This window comes from Schistocerca cancellata, chromosome 7 (assembly GCF_023864275.1).
Source record: "Schistocerca cancellata isolate TAMUIC-IGC-003103 chromosome 7, iqSchCanc2.1, whole genome shotgun sequence".
NCBI lineage: Eukaryota > Metazoa > Arthropoda > Insecta > Orthoptera > Acrididae > Schistocerca > Schistocerca cancellata.
In genome coordinates this window covers 203,775,606-203,801,872 of record NC_064632.1, presented here as the reverse complement: position 1 = coordinate 203,801,872, position 26,267 = coordinate 203,775,606, and the positions used below count along the sequence as shown (strand labels likewise).

General features: G+C 43.2%; 1 protein-coding gene across 1 annotated transcript in view; it reads right to left on the bottom strand.

Annotated features, from left to right (window-relative positions):
• The window catches only part of LOC126092282 (vacuolar protein sorting-associated protein 16 homolog), a 225,855-nt gene that overhangs the window by 34,817 nt on the left and 164,771 nt on the right, over positions 1 to 26,267 (bottom strand). The window contains exons 11-12 of the mRNA XM_049907799.1: positions 9,560 to 9,721; positions 9,225 to 9,374 (exon numbers count right to left, since the gene is read on the bottom strand). Of these exons, the coding sequence (XP_049763756.1) occupies positions 9,225 to 9,374; positions 9,560 to 9,721 (312 nt within the window). The remainder of the gene's footprint in view (positions 1 to 9,224; positions 9,375 to 9,559; positions 9,722 to 26,267) is intronic.

The following is a 26,267-nucleotide window of genomic DNA, read 5'->3' as shown; positions in this document are numbered from 1 at the left end:
GGTTCCCCATCACTGGAGACAGGCTGGCGGCTACTACGGGTTCTGATCCTACCCTCTCCCGGGTTTTACTCTGTATTCAGAAGGGTTGGCCAGATCGCCCGTCCGCTAAGACTTCTGATCTGTTGCGGAACTACTACGCTTTGTGCTACCGCCTCACGGCTAGGGATGGTGTTATCCTCCTCTCCACTGACGATGCTTCGCCGCGTGTTGTGGTACCTGCGTCTTTGCGTGCTTCAGTCTTGCGCCTCCTTCACCAAGGGCACTGGGGTGTGTCTCGCACAAAATCTCTGGCACGCCGTCATGTGTACTGGCCTGGCATCGACTCTGAAATAGCACACATGGTCGCTGCCTGCGGCCCTTGTGCGTCACAGACCGCTGCCCCGAAGTCATCTTTGTCACCGTGGCCTTCGCCTGAGAAGCCCTGGGAGCGCATTCATGCTGACTTTGCGGGACACTTTTTATGTACTTATTGGCTCCTCGTAATTGACGCCTACTCTAACTTTCCTTTCATTGTCCGTTGCACTTCGCCTACCACCGCGGAAACCACCAGTGCTCTCGCCCGCATTTTTTCTTTGGAAGGCCTCCCCTCTACTCTTGTTACTGATAATGGTCTGCAATTTGCCTCTTCCGAATTTGCAGATTTTTGTGCTTGTCACGGCGTTATGTATTTCACGGCCCCGCCGTTCCACCGACAATCCAACGGTGAAGCTGAACGACTGGTCCGCACATTTAAGGCTCAGATGCGGAAACTTCTGACTTCTTCTGCTGCTGATGATACGCTTCTCCAGTTTCTGGCGTCTTACCGTTTCACCCCCATGGGTGACCACAGCCCGGCTTATGGCCGCTCTTATATGGCCGACAGCCCCGCACGCTACTTCATCTTCTGCGGCCTTCCACCTCACGGCCGCGGGTGCCTTCACTTGGCCGGTTCACCGTCGACGACCTCGTCTGGGTACGGTGGCCAAAATGGAGCCCGAGCCGCATCTTAAGACACCGTGGCAGATGCCTGTATGAAATTCAGACGGACATGGGTGTTGCAGTGCGTCATTCGGACCAGCTTCAGCCCCATGTGCCAGCAACGCCTGTTCCGAATGCCGCTACACCACCTTTGGCTCTACCTGACGCTCGGGATCTTGGCATCTCTCAATACTCACAATGCAGCCCTCTCACCGTCATCGCAATGCCAGCACAAAAACGGATGCCACCAGGAGACGTGCCCATGCAGGAACCGGATGACCATCCTCTGTCAGAGCAAATTTACTCGCCTCCTCCTCCAACGGACGCCGACACATCGCCCATGTCTCCTGTCATATCAACTGGACTTGCCACAACGGGCAGATTGGTGCATGGGGCCCCAGCAGATTCGACCCCTACGTCTCCTGTCATCTTGACCAGTTATCATCGGGGACACTTCCATCCGTACGGGAAGCCTCCTCCTCGAGACTTTACGGTGAGTCAAACAACGCCTATGGACTTTAGCCATCTCCAGGACACCTCCATCAAGACCAGTGCGACAATTTCAAAGGGGGAAAAGTGTTGTGACTCACCAATCATTCAAAGCGCCGCCGCGCAATTATGCGCGTCCTCTACGTGCGGCGCTGTCTGCCAGCCATGCAGCAGCTGCGCCACCTAAGCGGCCAGCCGAGCAGTGGTCGCTAGACTGGGACTCAGTGCTCATTCAAATGCTAACGTGTACACATGTCTTGCTTGTCAACTTACTCTGTGACTTATATGTGTTGTGTCGTTCTGAAATATATGAGTTAAACTTGATGTTATAATAGAAAGTTTAAGTGAACAATGCGTAGCTGTGAAATTTTGTTTTCTACTCAGTAAAAATGCTGCTGAAACTGTTTTAACATTGAAAACAGCTTACCAAAACGATGCTAAGGGAAAACCCAAGTGTATGAATCATTTGTGTCATTTAAAAATGGTGACATGTTGATTGATAACAAACCTCATTCTGGACATTCATCAACTGCTCAAATCAACGAAAATAATAAAAAAAAAAAAAAATCAAAAGCTTTTGGTCACAGACCATTGACAGACAATTGATCAACTGTCAAAGATTACTGAGTTATCTTGCAGCTTGGTTCAGTCAAAAACAAGACCGATTTGTGGCTGACAAGAGACAGGTTTTTTTCACCACAACAAAACACTAGCACACACAGCCATCTTTGTTAAGACAGTTTTTGGCTAAAAATGGCATGGTTCCATTACCTCATGCACCTTAGTCACCTGACCTGGCTAAGTGCAGCTTTTTCTTATTTCCATGAATGAGACGGGGCATGAAAGGACACAGATTTGACAACACTGAAAAGTCAGCAAAAAGTGGGGAGGAGCTGTCAGCCATTTCTGAAGATGATTACAAAAAGTGTTTCAAACAGTGGAAGCACCGGTGGGACAAATATATTAGTTGTAATGGGAAGTATTTTGAAGGGGACAAGAATGTTTTGTAAACAATTTGAAAATACACTCCTGGAAATTGAAATAAGAACACCGTGAATTCATTGTCCCAGGAAGGGGAAACTTTACTGACACATTCCTGGGGTCAGATACATCACATGATCACACTGACAGAACCACAGGCACATAGACACAGGCAACAGAGCATGCACAATGTCGGCACTAGTACAGTGTATATCCACCTTTCGCAGCAATGCAGGCTGCTATTCTCCCATGGAGACGATCGTAGAGATGCTGGATGTAGTCCTGTGAAACGGCTTGCCATGCCATTTCCACCTGGCGCCTCAGTTGGACCAGCGTTCATGCTGGACGTGCAGACCGCGTGAGACGACGCTTCATCCAGTCCCAAACATGCTCAATGGGGGACAGATCCGGAGATCTTGCTGGCCAGGGTAGTTGACTTACACCTTCTAGAGCACGTTGGGTGGCACGGGATACATGCGGACGTGCATTGTCCTGTTGGAACAGCAAGTTCCCTTGCCGGTCTAGGAATGGTAGAACGATGGGTTCGATGACGGTTTGGATGTACCGTGCACTATTCAGTGTCCCCTCGACGATCACCAGTGGTGTACGGCCAGTGTAGGAGATCACTCCCCACACCATGATGCCGGGTGTTGGCCCTGTGTGCCTCGGTCGTATGCAGTCCTGATTGTGGCGCTCACCTGCACGGCGCCAAACACGCATACGACCATCATTGGCACCAAGGCAGAAGCGACTCTCATTGCTGAAGACGACACATCTCCATTCGTCCCTCCATTCACGCCTGTCGCAACACCACTGGAGGCGGGCTGCACGATGTTGGGGCGTGAGCGGAAGACGGCCTAACGGTGTGCGGGACCGTAGCCCAGCTTCATGGAGATGGTTGCGAATGGTCCTCGCCGATACCCCAGGAGCAACAGTGTCCCTAATTTGCTGGGAAGTGGCACTGCGGTCCCCTACAGCACTGCGTAGGATCCTACGGTCTTGGCGTGCATCCGTGCGTCGCTGCGGTCCGGTCCCAGGTCGACGGGCACGTGCACCTTCCGCCGACCACTGGCAACAACATCGATGTACTGTGGAGACCTCACGCCTCACGTGTTGAGCAATTCGGCAGTACGTCCACCCGGCCTCCCGCATGCCCACTATACGCCCTCGCTCAAAGTCCGTCAACTGCACATACGGTTCACGTCCACGCTGTCGCGGCATGCTACCAGTGTTAAAGACTGCGATGGAGCTCCGTATGCCACGGCAAACTGGCTGACACTGACGGCAGCGGTGCACAAATGCTGCGCAGCTAGCGCCATTCGACGGCCAACACCGCGGTTCCTGGTGTGTCCGCTGTGCCGTGCGTGTGATCATTGCTTGTACAGCCCTCTCGCAGTGTCCGGAGCAAGTATGGTGGGTCTGACACACCGGTGTCAATGTGTTCTTTTTTCCATTTCCAGGAGTGTATATAGCTTTTAAAAAATAATTCCTCTTTCCTTATGGGTACAAATTGTTTGTCGGAAAAAAAAAAACAATAAGACAGAGCGCGGTGCGCGTGCGCCACACACACACACACACACACACACACACACACACACACACACACACAATCTCTGGCAATTGATGCCAAACTACAAGAGCAGCACATGATGGGAGAGGCAACCGGGTGGGAGAAGGAGGAGGGATAGCAAGGGTAGGAATGGGGGATGGTGAAGTGCTGCTACTGGGGGCATGTACGGACAAAGTGGAGAGAGTGCAGGACAGCTAGGCACAGTTGGAAGGTTAGACAGAGGGCAAGTGGTGGTGAGAAACAGCTGAAATCGTTGAAATAGAACAAAGCTACAGGGTGTGATCGAATCACTATCAGACTCTATATTGAATTTGCAATTGAGGGAGTCCCTCTTCTAACTACAATCAATCATAGAACCATTGAACAAAAAGCCATGAACAGTTCTTGGAAAGAAGCACAGGTCACACAGGTCTACAAGAAGAGTAGTAGAAGTGATCCACAGAACTACCATCCAATATCCTTGACATCAACTTGCTGCAGAATCTTAGAACATATTCTGAGCTCAAACATAATAAGGTATCTTGAACAGAATGACCTCCTCCAAACCAACTAGCATGGATTCCAAAAACATCGATCATTTGAAACCCATCTCACACATTCCTCACATGACATACTGAAAGCTTTGAATCAAAGCAGTCAGGAAGATGCAGTATTTCTTGAGTTCCAAAATGCATTTGATTCAGTACCACACCTACACTTGTTCTCGAAAGTATGATTCTATGGGGTATCAAGTGAAATTTGGGGCTAGACTGAGGACTTTTTGGTAGGGAGGATGCAGCATGTTATCTTGGATGGAAAGTCATCATCATAAGTAGAAATAACTTTGGGTGTACTCCAGGGAAGTGTTTTGGGACCCCTGCTGTTCATGTTGTAGACAATATCAATAACGACATCAGTCTTAGGTAACACAGTTACCTAGGATGAAGTACTGTCTGAAAGAAGTTGTATAAATATTAAACTATGAAAATAATAAATTTTAATGATATAATGTACAATTACATTATATTGCATAAATATTCAGTCAGATCTTGATAAGGTTTCAAAGTGGAGCAAAGATTGGCAATTTGCTTTAAATGTTCAGAAACATAAAACTGCGCACTCAACAACACAGAACAACGTGGTATCCTATGAGTATAATATCAATGAGTCACAGTTGGAATTGGCCAACTCATGCAAATACCTGTGTGTAACACTTTGTAGGGATATGACGTGGAATGGTAACATATACTCAGTTGTGGATAAAGCAGGTGGTAGAAATAAGTTTATTGGAATAATACTGAGGAAATTTAAGCACTCTGCAAAGGAGATTGCTTACAAACCACTCATGTGACCAGTTCTAGAATACTGTTTTAATGTGTGGGACCCGAACCAAATAAAACTAACAGAGGATATTGAACATGTACAGAGAAGGGCAGCACAAATGGTCATAAGTTTGTCTGACGCATGGGAGAGTGTTACATTCATGCTGAAGAGACTGCATTGGCAGCCTCTTGAAGATAGACATAAAGTATCCTGAGAAAGTCTGTTAACAAAGTTTCAAGAACTGGCTATAAATGATGACTCTAGAATATATTACAACCCCCTACTTATGACTCCCAAAGGGATTGTGAGGATAAGATTAGAATAATTACTGCAAGCACAGAGGCATTCAATCAATCATTCTTCCCACACTCTATATGTGAATGGAATGGGAAGAAACCCTAATAACTAGTACAATGGGACGTACCTGCTGCCATGCACCTTATGGAGCTTTGCAGAGCATAGATGTAGATGTAGTCGTAGAAAGGATATAGTCAATATTTTGAATGTGGTGCTGAACTTTATTGCATTTTCAAGCAAAATTTAATGCGAATTCTTTGATCAATATTTTTTTAAAGTAAAAATCTGCCGATCACTCGAAAACACATATAACCTTTTCAACTGTTAACAAAAAACTCAATATTCGAAACAGCATAAACTGCAAACATATACCAAGAATTTGTGTTCCAAAAAGATAGAAATAGTTTTGAAAATCATATGTACAAAGCCAGGAAATTAAAACACTCCTCTTACTATTTTTATCACCCCTCATATAGTTGCTTCTTATCATTCACTTTTTTTAATTGGTTTCATACTGATGATTTACCGATATGCCATCTGTGATAGTGATCTTATGAAAAATTGCTTTTTATTTTGAAATACTATGCTTCACCTTCCTACAGACAGTATAAATACATTTTATAAGCAAGTATTTTATAATTTCTGTACAACTGTCTTACGTTTCCTATTTTCCTTCTTTGGATTTTATTTCAAACTGACTTCTACTGCTGACTCATCATTCTCTTATTCTCTATGTTCTTTTAACTAATATTTTTATCAATAAAATTAAGTACATCTGAGGGATCAGATTACTAATGAGGAAGTACAGAATCGAACTGGAGAGGAAAGAAATTTATGGCAAAACTTTGTAAAAGGATGGGATCAGTTGATAGGACAAATCCTGAGTCATCTAAGAATAATCACTTTGGCAACTAGGACAGTGTGTGGGCTCATGGGAACAGAAAGGGGGATGGTGGACACTAGAGGGGCACCACAGCTTGATTACAGTAAGCAGGTTGAAATGGCTGTAAGTTACAGAACTTATGCAGAGATGAATGGGCTTGCACTGGATAGATTAACATGGAGAACTGTATGATACCAATCTTTGTGGAATTATGCATGGTTTATATGCCCCTGCCTTTGCTGTATCAACAGTGGCCTTAGTTATTTCCTTCTTTACTATTGTTCTCTCATCTGCTTCTGGATTACCCTCCATTGCCTCAAAGCCCATATCATTCTGTCTTAATTTACCAGTATTCCACTTTCAATATTTCTTTGTTTTTCTTTCAGTACAATAACTCATTACTCAGAGGGAGTCCAGTTGATATTTCCCAGTGTCACTTATGTTTTCTTTTTTCCAAGTATATCTTCTTTTCCGATTTTCAAACCTGTAATATAACTCATAATACCCACCTCATTAACCAAAGATGTTAATGTATGCTTGTAGAGTGGTGCTCAATCCTCAGTAAGTCAGTTCAAATCTTAGTGCTGCAAAATTTTCGCTGGCCGTATTTGACCAGAAAGGGGAGGAGGTTTGGTGGTGAAGGCTTCTCATCACAATCTTTGCAAACCTCTCTGTAGTGTCTCATGAAGTGAGGGCGTTTGACACTGACAATGGTGATCTGTCCATTACATTAAGCCCAATGGCTCCCTCGGGGCTATTCGACAGAAGAAGGCAATCTGCCAGTACTGGATGTCACCTTCTTCCTTCCATTCATCCTTAACAACACAAACCTAATATTACCATCTACAAACACTCTCATCAGAGTCATCCCCATGACATAGTTACACACATGACAATTTTTAACAGGTTTCAGAAGACAATGGCAAACCACCTCCACTACGACCTTGCAAAGAGTGGTGATGAAGGATTCCTGCCTCTGCTCCCCTGCACTCATTTCCTGAGTATGGGACCACAAAACTCTTTTAGGATTGTAATCCCTCTTGTTTGTTTCACCCAACCCATATTGCTCATTAATTCTGCCACTCCCCCTTTGTCTTCTCATGCCACCAAATTGCAACAACTGAAAATTACTAAATCATCATTCCAGCCTGCATACTAAATCAGTTCCTTATTTTCGTCACACACACTATTTTATAATCTTTGACTGTTAAATGAGCATGTAAACCTGTACAATAATACTTATTTCCTTTATTTCATCCCTGAAAAGCATAATTTCATCACTGTATCAAAATAAAATGCATTTGAGGAAAGTGCACAATTAATATGAGACACAATGGCTGGTCAGTTTTTACCATCATGAGATGGAATTTCAGGTACTGTTGACAGATATATTTAGAAGTAGGAAAAGCAATACCTAGCTTTTGGAATTGACAGTCCTCTGGGAGAAGAGATGAACAAGTTTGGCAAAGTTGGAAAAGAGAAGCAAATCACTCAGACCCCAGGTTTGGAAGTACTGCCTTATCGTGAGGAGGAGGGAGACACATATGACGTGTAAGGTGTCAAAATGTAGGACAGTTCTGAAAGTGAGGTATTGCTTTCCGTGCTTTTGATTGTGTCAGTCAGCAGTTCTTAGAATTTTGCTTTTTGGATTTTATCACTGTTTTGTTCACAGTAACTCACTCTCACCCTATAATCTACTCATAACAAATCAATGCATGCTAAAAATATTCACTAATATGCTCCTCCTCCTCCTCCTCCTCCTCGCTTTCCTCCCCCTTCCCTCACTCATGCTCCCTACTGTGCAGTCCTCAATCAGGCACTGAAACAAGGGACTAGCTCATCTCTGGCCTTTTTCTCTTTTTTTCATCTTTGAAGGCACCCCAAAGGCAAGAAAGTGTCTTACTGTTCCTTTAATCACTTTTCAAAATATAATCAACAGAAACATGGTTCCTCTGTACACTGAAAATATCTGAATTAAGATGTTATTTTTATATAAAAGCAATCAGTGGTGGGACTTAGGACCTTCAGGTTAGTAATTACACATTAATCATGAAGGCCACAGTGATAATAGCATAATGAGATCAACAAAGAGACATTAAGAGAGGTGACATTGTATGGTTCATTCAGCATAATAGTACAGAGGAAGCAGGGGTAGGATGGGACAGGGTATTGAGAGAGTAATCATGAAGACATTGAACCATCAGAAGCTGAGGAAGAGAGAGTATCAGACTAGAGAATTTTCTGCAGAGCTGCGACCTACAACATTATGAAGGGCAAACCCAGAGAACCCCTATGATATCGTAATGCTACTTATCCCAAATCAATCTCAGTCTGTGTCACTAGTGAAAACTATTCTTTATCTCCATCTATCATTACTATTTAGAAAAGTAATCCATTCCATCATTTAACTAAAAACAAAAAATATGAACTGTAACACTGGTAAGAATTCTTATGTACAAATGTTTCGATGTCTTGAATCCCCCTTTTCTCATGTGGACTTAGATGAACTTTTATAAGAAACTCTCTTGGCTTCTCTGTAACATAAGTGTTGTGTAATTATTTTCAAGCTGAGGATTTAGCAACTGCGGTCCTATTACACCACAAAAGAAGTAATAGTAAATATTAGCATATTATTTTAATTGTAAAAGTGATAGAGTCAAACCAATATTAGTTTGGATCTATCAGTAGCTTGTAACTTCATCAACCAAAATAGAACAGCATACAAAAATGTAATAAATATATTACCTTCAAGTCATAACTTTCACGAATAAAGCAGGCAGCCTGTGCATTGAAATCATCCTCCTGAACATATATGTCCCTCAAGGTTTCTGGATTGTGATCTCGACAATATTTAATATACAATGCTTGAGCCATGGGAAAATTTCTAACTGCCAACTGAAACACACATAATGTGTATATTAAATACATGGTACATAAAAGCAGTCCTCTACATTTAGTTTCCCATTATATTATGACCATAATATAAAAACAATGTAGTTGTTAACAGAAGTCTGTTACACTCAAATTTGTAGAAAAAATTAAAAAAATAAACACTCTACACTCTCAAACATTTTACTGACCTGAAATTCTCCTAAAGGCATATTCTCACGGAGATGGAGCAGCACAGTGAACACAAGATCTGTATCACCACTTTCTATGGCTTTTACTAATGCTGGTTTTACTTCACCCAATCTCAACAGGAGCGGAACTTGAAGATTTGCACGAGGCTCATAATCCATTAACTGTGAACAAGAATGTCATGTGTACTATAAGTGTACAAAACCATTTTGGAGAATGTTTATATGCAATCAGAAAAAGAATTAAACAAATAGGAGGGACCTGATCACTGCTCATAAAAGAGGTGGTACTGAGCAGTGGACAGGGGCATGAAAATAGGTAAAAAAAATCCTTAGATTTCATAAAAGTCCTCATGCGATGAACTGGGAAACTCTGTCTACCAGTAATACAAGCATGATGGGTGGGTTGCTCAAGCTGTGGCCCCACCAGCGACTATCACAGCAAGACTACACTTAAAACTATGGGTGAACACAACACAATGGTTTGTTTTCAAGTGGCCCTCCAACAGATGCCACAGAAAAGAGCAGTGCCCACTTCACCACAAGCAGTACTTGCATTGTCACTGGAGGCACTACAGGTATGGTACTGCTTGCTTCTACTGATCACATGCCCACAAGTTCACTATGCAAATATCATTCCACCAAAGCTGTACTTGCTACAGGGCAGGCAGTTCCAACCACAGTGCCAACCATGGTGGTTCACTATAGCATCCATCCATGAGCAGCCAGCAATTGCAGGCAGAGCCCTCACCTCCTCTGAACTCAGTCTCATTCATATTCTGTGCTCCTGGATTAGAATACACCAGCTGACTTCAGTATCATTGCCTATTAACTATTGTCAATGACCGGCAGCTAACCAATATTAGAACTGTACAAATTAACTTTCAGTGGTGAATGACATTTTATAAAAGACTTAGTTAAACTCCAAGTGGTTGTGTTCTGTGTCAACTAACTAATCAAGTCAGAGACTATTATTTCTTATCTAAAGTGCACATCAAGAAGATTATTATTTAGTGTGTCATGAGATTTCCCGTATGGAGTTTGCTGGTCTCCCATCGGGCACCTCCCCGGGTGGCGGATAGGGGAATGCTCACCAGATATGGTGGGTACCGGGGAAATAAAATACCCGGGGTGGACCAAAACTAGCAACTGCTGCCTTGTAGTATGATATTGGCTTATCAAAGGCTGAAGGAAGAAAACCCTGAGTAAAAATTACCTGGTCCTCCGGGTTGGGGTTGTGCAGTGGGCCAGCTCCTCACTCACATAAAAACATAAAAATGCTAAAAAACCTAATAATATGCCTCGGAAAAATTGGAACTTTGTACGACAAACTGGTGATGAGAAACGGAAAATGATGTTTGGATGCTGGAATGTGCAAGGTACTTCCACTCAAATAAATTTACTACCTGCAGAACTTGACATGTTCAACATGGATGTTGTCATACTCTCTGAAACAAAGAAGAAAGGCCAAGGAGAAGAAGAACTGGATAATTATGCACATATCTGGAGTGGGGTATCAAAAGCAGTAAGAGCCAAAGCAGGAGTCTCCATTATGATAAAGAAATCATGGAAAGAAAGAAACACAAATTGGACATTCATCAATCAACGTATTATAACTGTTGAAATGACATTATTTGCTAGGGAAGTTGTGATTATTGGCGTATATGCACCCACGAACGACACAAAAGGTAAGGAGAAAGATACATTCTGGGCCACCCTCAGGGAGACTATTGAAAACATCCCAAGAAGAAAGGAACTGATTATCATGGGAGATCTGAATGGAAGGGTAGGAATTAGAGAATCTTGAAGAATAGTAGGAAAACATGGAGAGGACGAATATAATGACAATGGGGAACGATTGATTGCAATTTGTGAACAATTTGATCTAAAAATTACCAACACATTTTTCAACATAAGGACATTCATAAATATACTTGGCAACAGAGCACTAAAGAACTTCATTCTATAATAGATTATATTATCACTAGGCAAACAAGTAGTTTCAAGGCAGTACACGTCAGATCTTATAGAGGAGCCCAGTGTGGATCAGTGTGCTCCCTGCCGCCGTTGGATAAGCAGCTGCAGCAGCAAGTCGTATACTCCTAGCTCACTCATTTGTTACATAGTTTAATTCTTAATTTCTTTGCGTGTTTTTGGTACTTGCATTGTTTAATTCATAAATTTCGGGCGTATTATAGTATTTGAGAGTTGTAGCATCACGTTTTAGTACTCGAATAGTGTTAAATCGCGTAGTCTCCTTCCGCCGCCGAGCAGTGTGTCAGCAGTGCACAAGTGGCAGCATTACTGCATTTACTAGGCAATCTTGTATTTTAATAACCGCTTCAATTTTGTGTCGTTTTGTTTGCGCTCTCTGTAGATTAGTTCAGACGTTCTTTGCACAAGTTTTTAGCATGGATAGGGACTGCAACTGCTGTGTTCGGATGCAGGCTGAGTTGGCATCCCTTCGCTCCCAGCTTCAGGCAGTGTTGGCTTCGGTCACACAGCTTGAGGCTGTTGCCAATGGGCATCACTGTGGGGGTCCGGATGGGGGTTTGTCGGGGACGGCCAGCTCGTCCCACGCATCCCCCGATCAGACTACGACTGTGGTTGCCCGGGATACTGCCCGCATTGAGGCTGATCCCTCACCTGTGGTAGAGTGGGAGGTCGTCTCAAGGTGTGGCAGGGGGCGAAAGACATTCTGGAGGGCTGAACGGAAGGCCTCTCCAGTTTGTCTGACGAACCGGTTTCAGGCTCTGTCTCAGGCTGATACTGATCTTCAGCCTGACATGGCTGCTTGTCCTGTTCCAGAGGTTGCCCCTCAGTCTGCAAGATCCGGGCAGTCGCAGAGGGTGGGCTTACTGGTAGTTGGGAGCTCCAACGTCAGGCGCGTAATGGGGCCCCTTAGGGATATGGCAGCAAGGGAGGGGAAGAAAACCAAAGTGCACTCCGTGTGCATACCGGGGGGAGTCATTCCAGATGTGGAAAGGGTCCTTCCGAATGCCATGAAGGGTACAGGGTGCACCCATCTGCAGGTGGTCGCTCATGTCGGCACCAATGATGTGTGTCGCTATGGATCGGAGGAAATCCTCTCTGGCTTCCGGCGGCTATCTGATTTGGTGAAGACTGCCAGTCTCGCTAGCGGGATGAAAGCAGAGCTCACCATCTGCAGCATCGTCGACAGGACTGACTGCGGACCTTTGGTACAGAGCCGAGTGGAGGGTCTGAATCAGAGGCTGAGACGGTTCTGCGACCATGTGGGCTGCAGATTCCTCGACTTGCGCCATAGGGTGGTGGGGTTTCAGGTTCCGCTGGATAGGTCAGGAGTCCACTACACGCAACAAGCGGCTACACGGGTAGCAGGGGTTGTGTGGCGTGGGCTGGGCGGTTTTTTAGGTTAGATGGCCTCGGGCAAGTGCAGAAAGGGCAACAGCCTCAACGGGTGCGGGGCAAAGTCAGGACATGCGGGGACCAAGCAGCAATCGGTATTGTAATTGTAAACTGTCGAAGCTGCGTTGGTAAAGTACCGGAACTTCAAGCGCTGATAGAAAGCACCGAAGCTGAAATCGTTATAGGTACAGAAAGCTGGCTGAAGCCAGAGATAAATTCTGCCGAAATTTTTACAAAGGCACAGACGGTGTTTAGAAAGGATAGATTGCATGCAACCGGTGGTGGAGTGTTCGTCGCTGTTAGTAGTAGTTTATCCTGTAGTGAAGTAGAAGTGGATAGTTCCTGTGAATTATTATGGGTGGAGGTTACACTCAACAACCGAGCTAGGTTAATAATTGGCTCCTTTTACCGACCCCCCGACTCAGCAGCATTAGTGGCAGAACAACTGAGAGAAGATTTGGAATACATTTCACATAAATTTTCTCAGCATGTTATGGTCTTAGGTGGAGATTTCAATTTACCAGATATAGACTGGGACACTCAGATGTTTAGGACGGGTGGTAGGGACAGAGCATCGAGTGACATTATACTGAGTGCACTATCCGAAAATTACCTCGAGCAATTAAACAGAGAACCGACTCGTGGAGATAACATCTTGGACCTACTGATAACAAACAGACCCGAACTTTTCGACTCTGTAAGTGCAGAACAGGGAATCAGTGATCATAAGGCCGTTGCAGCATCCCTGAATATGGAAGTTAATAGGAATATAAAAAAAGGGAGGAAGGTTTATCTGTTTAGCAAGAGTAATAGAAGGCAGATTTCAGACTACCTAACAGATCAAAACGAAAATTTCTGTTCCGACACTGACAATGTTGAGTGTTTATGGAAAAAGTTCAAGGCAATCGTAAAATGCGTTTTAGACAGGTACGTGCCGAGCAAAACTGTGAGGGACGGGAAAAACCCACCGTGGTACAACAACAAAGTTAGGAAACTACTGCGAAAGCAAAGAGAGCTTCACTCCAAGTTTAAACGCAGGCAAAACCTCTCAGACAAACAGAAGCTAAACGATGTCAAAGTTAGCGTAAGGAGGGCTATGCGTGAAGCGTTCAGTGAATTCGAAAGTAAAATACTAGGTACCGACTTGACAGAAAATCCTAGGAAGTTCTGGTCTTACGTTAAATCAGTAAGTGGCTCGAAACATCATGTCCAGACACTCCGGGATGATGATGGCATTGAAACAGAGGATGACAAGCGTAAAGCTGAAATACTAAACACCTTTTTCCAAAGCTGTTTCACAGAGGAAGACCGCACTGCAGTTCCTTCTCTAAATCCTCGCACCAACGAAAAAATGGCTGACATTGAAATAAGTGTCCAAGGAATAGAAAAGCAACTGGAATCACTCAACAGAGGAAAGTCCACTGGACCTGACGGGATACCAATTCGATTCTACACAGAGTACGCGAAAGAACTTGCCCCCCTTCTAACAGCCGTGTACCGCAAGTCTCTAGAGGAACAGAAGGTTCCAAATGATTGGAAAAGAGCACAGGTAGTCCCAGTCTTCAAGAAGGGTCGTCGAGCAGATGCGCAAAACTATAGACCTATATCTCTGACGCCGATCTGTTGTAGAATTTTAGAACATGTCTTTTGCTCGAGTATCATGTCGTTTTTGGAAACTCAGAATCTACTATGTAGGAATCAACATGGATTCTGGAAACAGCGATCGTGTGAAACCCAACTCGCTTTATTTGTTCATGAGACCCAGAAAATATTAGATACAGGCTCCCAGGTAGATGCCATTTTCCTTGACTTCCGGAAGGCGTTCGATACAGTTCCGCACTGTCGCCTGATAAACAAAGTAAGAGCCTACGGAATATCAGACCAGCTGTGTGGCTGGATTGAAGAGTTTTTAGCAAACAGAACACAGCATGTTGTTCTCAATGGAGAGATGTCTACAGACGTTAAAGTAACCTCTGGCGTGCCACAGGGGAGTGTTATGGGACCATTGCTTTTCACAATATATATAAATGACCTAGTAGATAGTGTCGGAAGTTCCATGCGGCTTTTCGCGGATGATGCTGTAGTATACAGAGAAGTTGCAGCATTAGAAAATTGTAGCGAAATGCAGGAAGATCTGCAGCGGATAGGCACTTGGTGCAGGGAGTGGCAACTGACCCTTAACATAGACAAATGTAATGTATTGCGAATACATAGAAAGAAGGATTCTTTATTGTATGATTATATGATAGCGGAACAAACACTGGTAGCAGTTACTTCTGTAAAATATCTGGGAGTATGCGTGCGGAACGATTTGAAGTGAAATGATCATATAAAATTAATTGTTGGTAAGGCGGGTACCAGGTTGAGATTCATTGGGAGAGTCCTTAGAAAATGTAGTCCATCAACAAAGGAGGTGGCTTACAAAACACTCGTTCGACCTATACTTGAGTATTGCTCATCAGTGTGGGATCCGTACCAGATCGGGTTGACGGAGGAGATAGAGAAGATCCAAAGAAGAGCGGCGCGTTTCGTCACAGGGTTATTTGGTAATCGTGATAGCGTTACGGAGATGTTTAACAAACTCAAGTGGCAGACTCTGCAAGAGAGGCGCTCTGCATCGCGGTGTAGCTTGCTCGCCAGGTTTCGAGAGGGTGCGTTTCTGGATGAGGTATCGAATATATTGCTTCCCCCTACTTATACCTCCCGAGGAGATCACGAATGTAAAATTAGAGAGATTAGAGCGCGCACAGAGGCTTTCAGACAGTCGTTCTTCCCGCGAACCATACGCGACTGGAACAGGAAAGGGAGATAATGACAGTGGCACGTAAAGTGCCCTCCGCCACACACCGTTGGGTGGCTTGCGGAGTATAAATGTAGATGTAGATGTAGATGTAGACCACTATCTAGTTAAAATGAAGTCTTTCTGGCCATGGAAGAATGCAAGGAATGATACAAGTAACATAAATAAAACGAACCAGACTGATAAAGATGAAAATTTACCTTTTAATATTGACAACCTACAAGACAAAAGTATCAGAACACTCTTTGCGGCCAGGATGGAAAGGAAACTGGTTGAATCATTTGAAGGAAGTGCAAAGGAAATATATGACTATATAAAAGCTCATGTGAAAATCATAGCAACAGAGGTGTTGGGTAAAAAAGATAGCAACCACAACCTTGCAGCAGAGTGGTGGTCAGAAGAACTAGAGGTCCTCGTTAGAGAAAAAAGAAATGTGTTCCTTCAGTGGTTGAATGATAAATCAGAAGAAACAAAATCAATATACAAGGAAAAGAAGAAGGAAGTGATGAAAAAAATAAGGATGGCAAAAATGAAGCATGGGAAAGTACATGTGCCAAGGTGAATAGCAAATTAGGATTTGGGAGAGCAAAAGAAGCATGATCAGTATTAAAAGGGCTTCGACAGGATACAAAAAGCAGAAATAATCTCCAACTGATAACACAAAAGGAATGGGAAGAGTATATCCAAAAATTATTAAATGAGGACAGAGAAGAATAGCTAGAAGAAGGAACAGTGGAAGAAAAAGGACATGAAGATGATGAGATCCAGATTTTAGAAAGTGAAGTACTTCAGCCATTACGAACAGGAGAGAATGGTGAATCACCGGGACCAGGCAATATAAATCTGGAGTGTGGTCTCGTAAATGTAATAGTATGGGATTAGAAATAAGAGATGGAGTTTACCTACATCATTTACTGTTTGCTGATGATCAAGTAGTCGTAGCACAAGATGGGGAGGATGCTAACTATATGTGCAATCAACTAGCAGTAGCATACAAACCTTGGGGTTTGAAGATTAATTACCAAAAAACAGAATACTTGACTAATTATTCAGATGAGCTATACATTGAAGGAAATAAAATCAAAAAGATAAACACTTTCTGTTATTTGGGATCCATTTTAGAAATCGAGGGAAAATCAGAGTCAGAAATCAATAAAAGAATTAGTAGCGGACGGAGGGTCATTTGGATGCTTAACTCAGTCTTATGGAGCAGGAATGTAATGAGCAGAACTAAGAAATTAATATACAAATCCATATTAGAGAGTGGTTCTGTATGGAACGGAGACCTGGACAATTAACATGAATCACATTAAAAAATTACAAGCTCTAGAGATGGGCTTTTGGAGAAGATCAGCAAGAATCTCCAGGAAAGAAATGATAAGGAACACTGAATTAATAAGGAGAATGGAAATAAAAGAAAGAATATATGACGTAATGGATAGGACGACGAATGGAGAAAACCAGAATACCAAAATTGATACTGGAGTGGGAACCGGAGGGGAGAAGAAGAAGAAGAAGAAGAAGAAGAAGAGGAGGACGACCTATGACTACCTGGCTCCAAAATGTACAGCAAACAATGAGGAGAATGGGCACAGAGGAAGAGGACACACAAGATCGAAACACCTGGAGGAATATTTTGAAAATATAGTTTAAGAACGTTTATTGTTTGTATGGTAATTTCCAAGTAAATTATTATGTTGGAGATAAGCCTCTGTAATGAGGAAAATCTCAAAATAATAATAAATAGTTATCAGTTTTAATAACTTAGGGTCCATGAGGACATTGTTTGTGAATCATTTCATTTTATGGTTGTTAGAATAAAGTATTTTCACACACACACACACACACACACACACACACGCACACACACACACCATGCCAAATATCCAGGGTGAGTAGAAGACTCAGATGGAACAGAAGGTGTGGAAATGAAGCTCATGGAACAGGAACAGCAAGAAAGGAAGGCTAGACAAGATAGTACTGGGGTGCAGGGGCAGCCATTCCGCAAAGAATATATAAGGAGAAAAATGCTTAGAGTATCAGAGAAAGGATGTAGAGCAGGGAAAAAGAGGAGACAGGGAAAGATTCTAAGAAGACAGCTGGGATGTAGCAGAAGAGAAAGAAAGTGGGGTTAGTGATGAACAGATGAGGGAGTGGGATAAGGTGGGCATGGGAGAGGGGGAAAATGTACATGGGGGACAGGGAGTAGGGAGATTGAGATCACAAAGATTGTAGGAACACAGATAGATTTCTCATCTACACAGTACAGAAAATAAGGGAGAATTAAAATGTTGTGGATTGTAAAACACCTACTGAAGTCAATCACGTCATATTGCACAGCATGGTCAAAGCCAAGATTACGCAGCTTGCCTGTAGTCAATTTAATAGGGTGCACTAACATGAGTAAATAGTTTCTTAGTGGTCAAACCAATGTAGAATGCTGTGCAATGACTACAGCGAGGAATACATAGGATTTCTCTCCTGAGAGTCATCAGTTGCAGTTCCCCTCGTGCTTGACCAGATATTTGCAATTTCGTTTGTGGGATGTGCAGCTTGAGTCATTCTAAACAAATACTGTTATAATAGAAGGAAACATATCTAAAAACAAAGATGATGTGACTTACCAAATGAAAATGCTGGCAGGTCGACAGACACACAAACGAACACAAACATACACACAAAATTCAAGCTTTCGCAACAAACTGTTGCCTCATCAGGAAAGAGGGAAGGAGAGGGAAAGACGAAAGGATGTGGGTTTTAAGGGAGAGGGTAAGGAGTCATTCCAGTCCCGGGAGCGGAAAGACTTAGCTTAGGGGGAAAAAAGGACGGGTACACACTCGCACACACACACATATCCATCCAGTGTGTGCGAGTGTGTACCCGTCCTTTTTTCCCCCTAAGGTAAGTCTTTCCGCTCCCAGGACTGGAATGACTCCTTACCCTCTCCCTTAAAACCCACATCCTTTCGTCTTTCCCTCTCCTTCCCTCTTTCCTGATGAGGCAACAGTTTGTTGCGAAAGCTTGAATTTTTTGTGTTCGTTTGTGTGTCTGTCGACCTGCCAGCACTTTCATTTGGTAAGTCACATCATCTTTGTTTTTAGATAAACAAATACTGTTCATCACATCTTCCATGCTAAGCCCAGTGTCAACAAAAAACATCAATTTGTATCCCCTTATTAGCAAAATTACTTTTCAAGCTGAATTTTACACAGCCATTCGATAGAGCAGTCGCAAACTAGTCTAGTTCAATATTCATTTTATCAATATGTATTAACAAGAACAGTAAAACATGAAGCACAACTGGTGCTCCAGTCTGGGAAGCACTCCTGCATGGCAGTAGGAGACAGCACAGAGCAGGACAGCATGGAATATAGCACAAATTGGGCAAGGCAGACATGGTGTGCAAATGATTATCAATCTTCCGGTGTCTGTTGTGGTTACCAGCTGCGTTAGAGACATTAGTAATAAATGTTACTGGTATTTTCTTGTTCTTTTCTACATTGTTCACTTTGTTACCATGCTTCATCCATTATATCACAGATCTTTGTTTCTGCATAACTCACGCACCTTTTACTTTAATGCAGCAGAGTATCCCCTCCAGCTTTCTAAGCCTCAATGGCTAAGCTTTCCAGAGACATAAAAGAACAGACAACAGGCCTAACACATTTTCATTGAACTTAAACCTCTCAAAAGATAAAACACTATCTGTCTAATATACAAGTCACCAAAACTTGGGCAGCTCTCTAGCTTTGAATCCACACTCTCAGGTTGTGAATCTTAGCATAAACTCATACACTACCTGATCAAAAGCAACTAGGCACTTCTACTTAATACAGAATTGACCTCAAGATGTCACACGAGGCAAATATGCCAGTATAAATGGAGGAGGAAAGTACTGTGTTGTCAGTAAAGAAGCAGTAACTGCAGCATGGGTCGGTTAGAAGAGCTCAGTGATTGTGAATGTAGACTAGTCATGGATGTAACCTGAGTAATAAATCCACCAGGGACATTTCAACCTTTCTAAATTTGTTTAGTTTAACTGTTGGTGATGTAAATGTGAAGTGGAAATACAAAGTAACAACCATAGCAAAACCACAACGAAGCAGACCTCATAGACTGATGTAAAGGGATCAACAAGAACAGTGGAAAGTGTTTGTAAAAAAATTGCATGAAATCAGCAGAAGAAATCCCTCATGAGTTCTGAAGAGCTACCAGCAATCCAGCTAAAACAATGACTGACCATAGGGAGTTAGAAGGAATGAAGTACTATGGTTGAGCAGCTTGAAGTGGTGTTGAAGAGCAATACCACTGGACAGTGGGTGACTGGAAATGAGTAATTTGGAGTGATGAAACATGTTATACCCTGTGGCAACCCAAAGAAAGAGTTTGGGTTTGGTAACTTCCTGGAGAATGTTACCTGTCGTTATGTATCATGTTAACAGTAAAGTATGGAGAAAATGGTGTTCCAGTATGCAGATGTTTCTCATGGTTAGGATGTGGTCCCCTTATGGTGCTTATAAAAATGCTAAATGTGGAAGGATAGGAACACATTTTACAGTGCTGTGTACTGCGTACAGTACAGGAACAATTTGTAGAAGGCTGCTTGTATCGGCACGACAATGGACCCAGTCATACAGCACCATCTGAGAGATAATGGTTTGCGGACAATAACATTCCTGAAATGGACTGGCCTGCCCAGAGTCCCAATCTTCACCCACTGGAATACCTTTGCGATGAATTGGAGCATCGGCTTCACTCCACATCCCAGCATCCAACATCACTACCTTCTCTGGTTTTGGCTCTTCAAGAAGAATGGGCTGTCATTTCTCCACAGAGGTTCAGATACCTCACCGAATGTGCCCCCAAGCACATTTCAAGCCATCATAAAGGTGAAAGGTGGACATAACCCATAAAAACATCCACTAATAGGAGTCCGGATATTCCATTACAAAATTTAACTGTACACTTTCCTGCAAAAACATTACACTGCCCACTTGGGCCAAATCACCATACAACAGATACTCATGTTTGCAAAAATATTTGCAACCAAATCTCCATATAGTAATTGGCACTGATCAGATCTCTGCAAGTAGTTTGCCTGCTGATGATGCAACATACATGACTTAGTTGCTGCAAAATTCACAGAACGAACCACAAGTAGTGACTTTTGCAGATTTTTAAGTGCATGAATAGTTCTTGTTTACAGTTGACACCTAGGATATTTCTTGGTGAGTAACAGCAAGAATAACAAATAATGGAAAATCCAGGATGGAATGTAACAATATTAGAGAAGGAAAGTTGCTACTCACCATATAGCAGAGCTGAGTTGCAATAGGCACAGCAAAAAGATTCACACAATTATAGCTTTTGGCCATTAAGGCATTTGGTCAGCAATAGACACACAACACATCACAACATGCATACATACACACACTCATGCAAACGCAACTTGCACACACGTCTGCAGTCTCAGATAACCACACTGTGAGCAGCAGCACCAGTGCATGATGGAAGTGGCAACTGGGTGGGGCTAAGGAGGAGGCTGGGGCAGGGAGGGGGACAGTATGGTGGGGGTGGCGGATGGTGAAGTGCTGCAGTTTGGACAGAGGGCAGGGGAGAAGGTGGGGTGGGGTGGGGGGGGGGAGGGGGAGGGGGGGAGGAAGTAGCGAAAAGGAGAGAAATAAAAAGAAACTAGAAGACTGGGTGTGGCAGTGAAATGACGGCTGTGTAGTGCTGGAATGGGAACAGGGATAGGGCCTAAATCAGAATGGCCGGACACGGGATTGAACCGTCGTTCTCCCGAATGTGAGTGCAGTGTGCTAGCCACTGCGCCACCTTGCTCGGTCACATGACTTGTTTCACAGGTAGCCCTGCCTTTGATGGGATAAGTGATGTTAGTGACCGGACTGGAGTAGGTGGTGGTAGGAGGATGTATGGGACAGGTCTTGCACCTAGTTCTATTGCAGGGGTATGAGCCATGAGGTAAGGGATTGGGAGCAGGGGTTGTGTAAGGATGGACGAGTATATTGTGAAGGTTCGGTGGACAGCGGAATACCACTGTAGGAGTGGTGGGAAGGGTATTGGGCAGGACATTTCTCATTTCAGGGCACGACGAGAGGTAATTCAATTGCTCCAGTCCCAGATAGTACTGAGTTACAAGGGGAATGCTCCTCTGTGGCTGTACTGTGGGACTTTGGGAGGTGGTGGGAGACTGGAAAGATAAGGCACGGGAGATTTGTTTTTGTACAAGGTTGGGAGGATAATTACGGTCAGCGAAGGCTTCAGTGAGACCCTCAGTATATTTTGAGAGGGACTGCTCATCACTGCGGATAAGATGACCATGGGTGGCTAGGCTGTATGGAAGGGACTTCTTGGGTTGGAATGGGTGGCAGCTGTCAAAGTGGAGGTATTGCTGGTGGTTAGTAGGTTTCATATGGACGGCGGTACTGATGCAGCCATCTCTGAGGTGGATGTCAACATCTAGATAAGTGGCTTGTTGAGTTGAGTAGGACCAGGTGAAGCAAATGAGGGAGAAGTTGATGAGGTTATGGAGGAATGTAGATAGGGTGTCCTCACCTTCAATCCAGATAGCAAAGATGTCATCAATGAATCTGAACCAGGTGAGAAGTTTAGGATTCTGGGTTTTTAGGAAGGATTCCTCTAGATGGCCTATGAATAGGTTGGCACAGGATGGTGCCATGCAGGTGGTCATAGCCATACTCTGGTTTTGTTTGTAGGTAATACCTTCAAAGGAGAAGTAATTGTGGGTGAGGATATAGTTGGTCATTGCGACTAGGAAAGACATTGTTGGTTTGGAATCCATAGGGCATCTGTAAAGTTAGCGGTCAATAGCAGTAAGGCCATGGTCATTAGGAATGTTAGTGTACAAGGAGGTGGCATCAGCAGTGACGAGCAGGGCACCTTGTGGTAAAGGGACAGGAACTGTGGAGAGCCGGTGGAGGAAACGGTTGGTATCTTTTATATAGGAGGATAGGTTCCAGGTAATAGGTTGAAGGTGTTGGTCTATGAGAGCAGAGTTTGACTTGGGGCACAGCAACCAGCCACAATGGATCATCCTGCGTGGTTGGGTTTATGGACTTTAAGAAGTATGTAAAAGGTGGGGGTGCAAGAAGTGGTAGGGGTAAGTAGAGAGATGGACTCTGGGGAGAGGTTCTGGGATGGGCCTAAGGATTTGAACAGTGACTGGAGATCCTGATGGATTACTAGAATGGGGTCACTGTGGCAAGGTTTGTAGGTGGAAGTATATGAAAGCTGACGGAGTCCTTCCATCACGTAATCCAACTGTCAGAAAAGTGGTGGTCAGCAACTGTTAGAAAAGTGATGACAGTGGGTCAGCGATGTTACATATAACATCACTGACCCACTGTCATCCAACAGTCAGAAAAGTAGCATATTTGGAAAACAAGTAACATCTGATATACATCTCCATTCTACACCTGGAAGAAAATAATAATTCCAAAACAGACAGGACATGACAGCAACAATGTTACGTGTAAGAGCACCTGACAATGGCAAGTTGCCAAAATGGGCTCATTGTGAATGAAATAAGATATAAACAACTTACATAGCAGTGTAGCTGGATATTATTCATAAAAAAGTATTTTTATTAATGATTAGTACAGTCTGTACACAGCATGCCACGCCTGCTTGCTGTACTTCTACCCGGTGGTCAGCAGAATATTTATGATGACTGTTTATGGATTTGGTCTTTAACATTTCCTATGATGTCCAACCATTTACATCATGACTTTAGCATGACTCAGTGAGGATTTAGCATAAGGCTGTTATCAGTGTGAGTTGCCCATTTTATTTGTTACCTAGCTGTAGTTTTAACCTAGTTTCTTTTCACTGCTGGCAACCTGAAAGTGTTCAATGAATGAAACTGGTCACAACACAATAAATGAGTGATAATACAGCTGAGCTGGTTTTTTATTAAATAATACAGTTGAGCTGGTTTTTTAATCATCAACATTAGTGTCAGCTGTGGTGCTCAACATGATCAACAATAGTATTTGTTTGGGTTGTTTCAATCTATGCATTATTAAAACAAAATTGTACAGACAAAATGTTCCTGACGACTCTTAGCAGAAACGCCATATATATGATCTGATTGCTTCCACATGTGGCTCTACATTTTATGGGATAAGAAACACAGTGCAAGTCCTTGAATACATGGCGGTGGGCTGATGTATGGAACAGGCCCTGTGCTTAATCTCTCAGAAGGTCATGAGCAGTGTGAGAGGGAGCTGGGAGGCAGAGGGCATATGGACAAATAGGGATGCTGCATATGTTGGGTACACAGCTGAATATAACTTTTGGAAGGGTGGGAAGGACTTTTCAGGTGATATTCCTCTTTTCAGTGCACTATAGATCAATGAGACTTAGCCAAGCCTTAATGGAAATCTTATATTAACTCTTCCTTCTTAAGAGGAGGAATCGTGGTTTTAGAATGCACAATACAAAGACTGCTTCGCAAAAACAGTGATGGGTACTTTGCTCCTGTTTCACAAACAACTTCACCAAGTTTTCCAACAAGAGACAGTGTGAGAGACACTATGTCTGCACTACTGATTGTATTGCAAACAAAGTAAGTATGTAAGTATTAAAAAGCTCCTTTCCCTATTGCTGATCACAATCTTTCTCCAGCCGCTGCCACCAGTCGGGTTGGAACTTTACCAACCTATTTTGATGTCTCTTAAATGTCATAGATTTTCATTTTCATCTATCTTCTTCTGATGATTAGTAAGTGTTTTATTCAGTTAATAATGATTTAGCACAACACTGTTACATTTTAATTCTCACTTCATTCATATTTACTGTTATTAAACACATGATGAATGGTCAACTTGCTTACAATGAAGTATACAGCTTTAACAACACAGACTGGTAAACTCCATAGGCTATCTATGAAAAGTCACAAGTGTAACAGATAACTTACATACATGGTGGTTATAATTAAACTTCCGCTACTTGAGCCAGTGTACACACAAAACTATCTACCATAAGGGTACCCAACTTTACAGAAATGATGTTCGGACTGTGCACTGCAGGATTTGCACTGTTAGTATGTTGGCGTCTTGACATGCCATTACGTGCCAATAGTGCTACAGCAACACATGTTTAAATGCTGTTTTATAAAAAAGAAAAAAGGAAAAAAAAGTACAGTGTTGCTGCTCTTTGTTGGTATCTATGCAGTAAAGGAATATGGAGGCCCTCTTTCCACACTAGGGTTGAAGAACATGATTCAGAAGTTCAAATTAACTAGTGATTTGGGAATTGCTACTGGGAGAGGCTGATGGCCAATTCTACCACAAATTGTTGAAGAAGTTATTGCTAACACAGCTGATAATGCTGAAACCAACGTGTGATCTTCAAGCAGTGCACAAGCTGTGTCTCAACAGCTGGACATTCCATGGTCTACCATTCGAAAAGTGCTGTGAAAAATTGTGAAATGGTATCTCTAGTGCGGTTCCAGGCTGTTGAGGATAGAGATGGCCAACACTTTGAGTAACATTTTTAAACTGGAATACATATATGGTACACAATTAACATATGTTATTCTCTCGTGTGGAAATTAAAATGTGTTTCTGCCAATGGTTCATTCATTATTTCTCTTTCGCATGTGCTTAGAAATGTTTTCACAAAATTTCTTTGTCCTAAGATCACTCTTTTTCATGGAGTCCTTCTCCAGTAGCAAAAGTTTAATTATAACTACCCCGTAGAACAATGATGGTAATTCTTGGATGGACAAGCCAAGCATTCACCTATAGCAGATCAATACATCAAGCCCAGAAACATGTAACAGAAAACAGCATCCCCACTAGCTTCTAGATACTAGATGTTTTTCTAACTAAAGTACACACATTCACATACACAACCACATAGAAGCCCAAATGCACACAGCAGGAATGGTTATCGGTACTTGATTATTAAAACCAGTTGCCTGAGCTGATGAAGGTGGGTACAGGGAATAGAAGAACAAGAAAAGGGAGTAAAGGAAAAAGGCAGGTCTTTGGACAGATGAATCTGTGACCACACTACAAGACAAAAAGAGTACAGGGTAGAACAAAAAGATATATGGGAAGAGGGTGAGGGGGGAAAGGTTAAGATACAGAGGGAGAATGAAGGATGAGAGGCAGAAAAGAGGGAGAGGGAGAGAGAGAGAGAGAGAGAGAGAGAGAGAGAGAGAGAGAGAGAGAGAGAGAGAGAGAGAGGGAGAGAGGGAGGGAGGGAGGGAGGGAGGGAGGGAGAGCTCACAGGGGAAAGGGTGGGGGAGAAGAGTGGTGGGAGAAGGCAGAGTTTAAAGTGATACACTAGGAAAAGGTCAGTGGAGGTTTAGGGTAAGGGGACTGAAAGTGCACGATATTCTGGAGAGACAATTCCCATCTGTGTAGTTCACAGAAACTTGTGCTTGTAGGGAGTATCCAAATGGAGAGAGAGAGAGAGAGAGAGAGAGAGAGAGAGAGAGAGAGAGAGAGAGAGAGAGGGAGGGAGGGAGAGAGA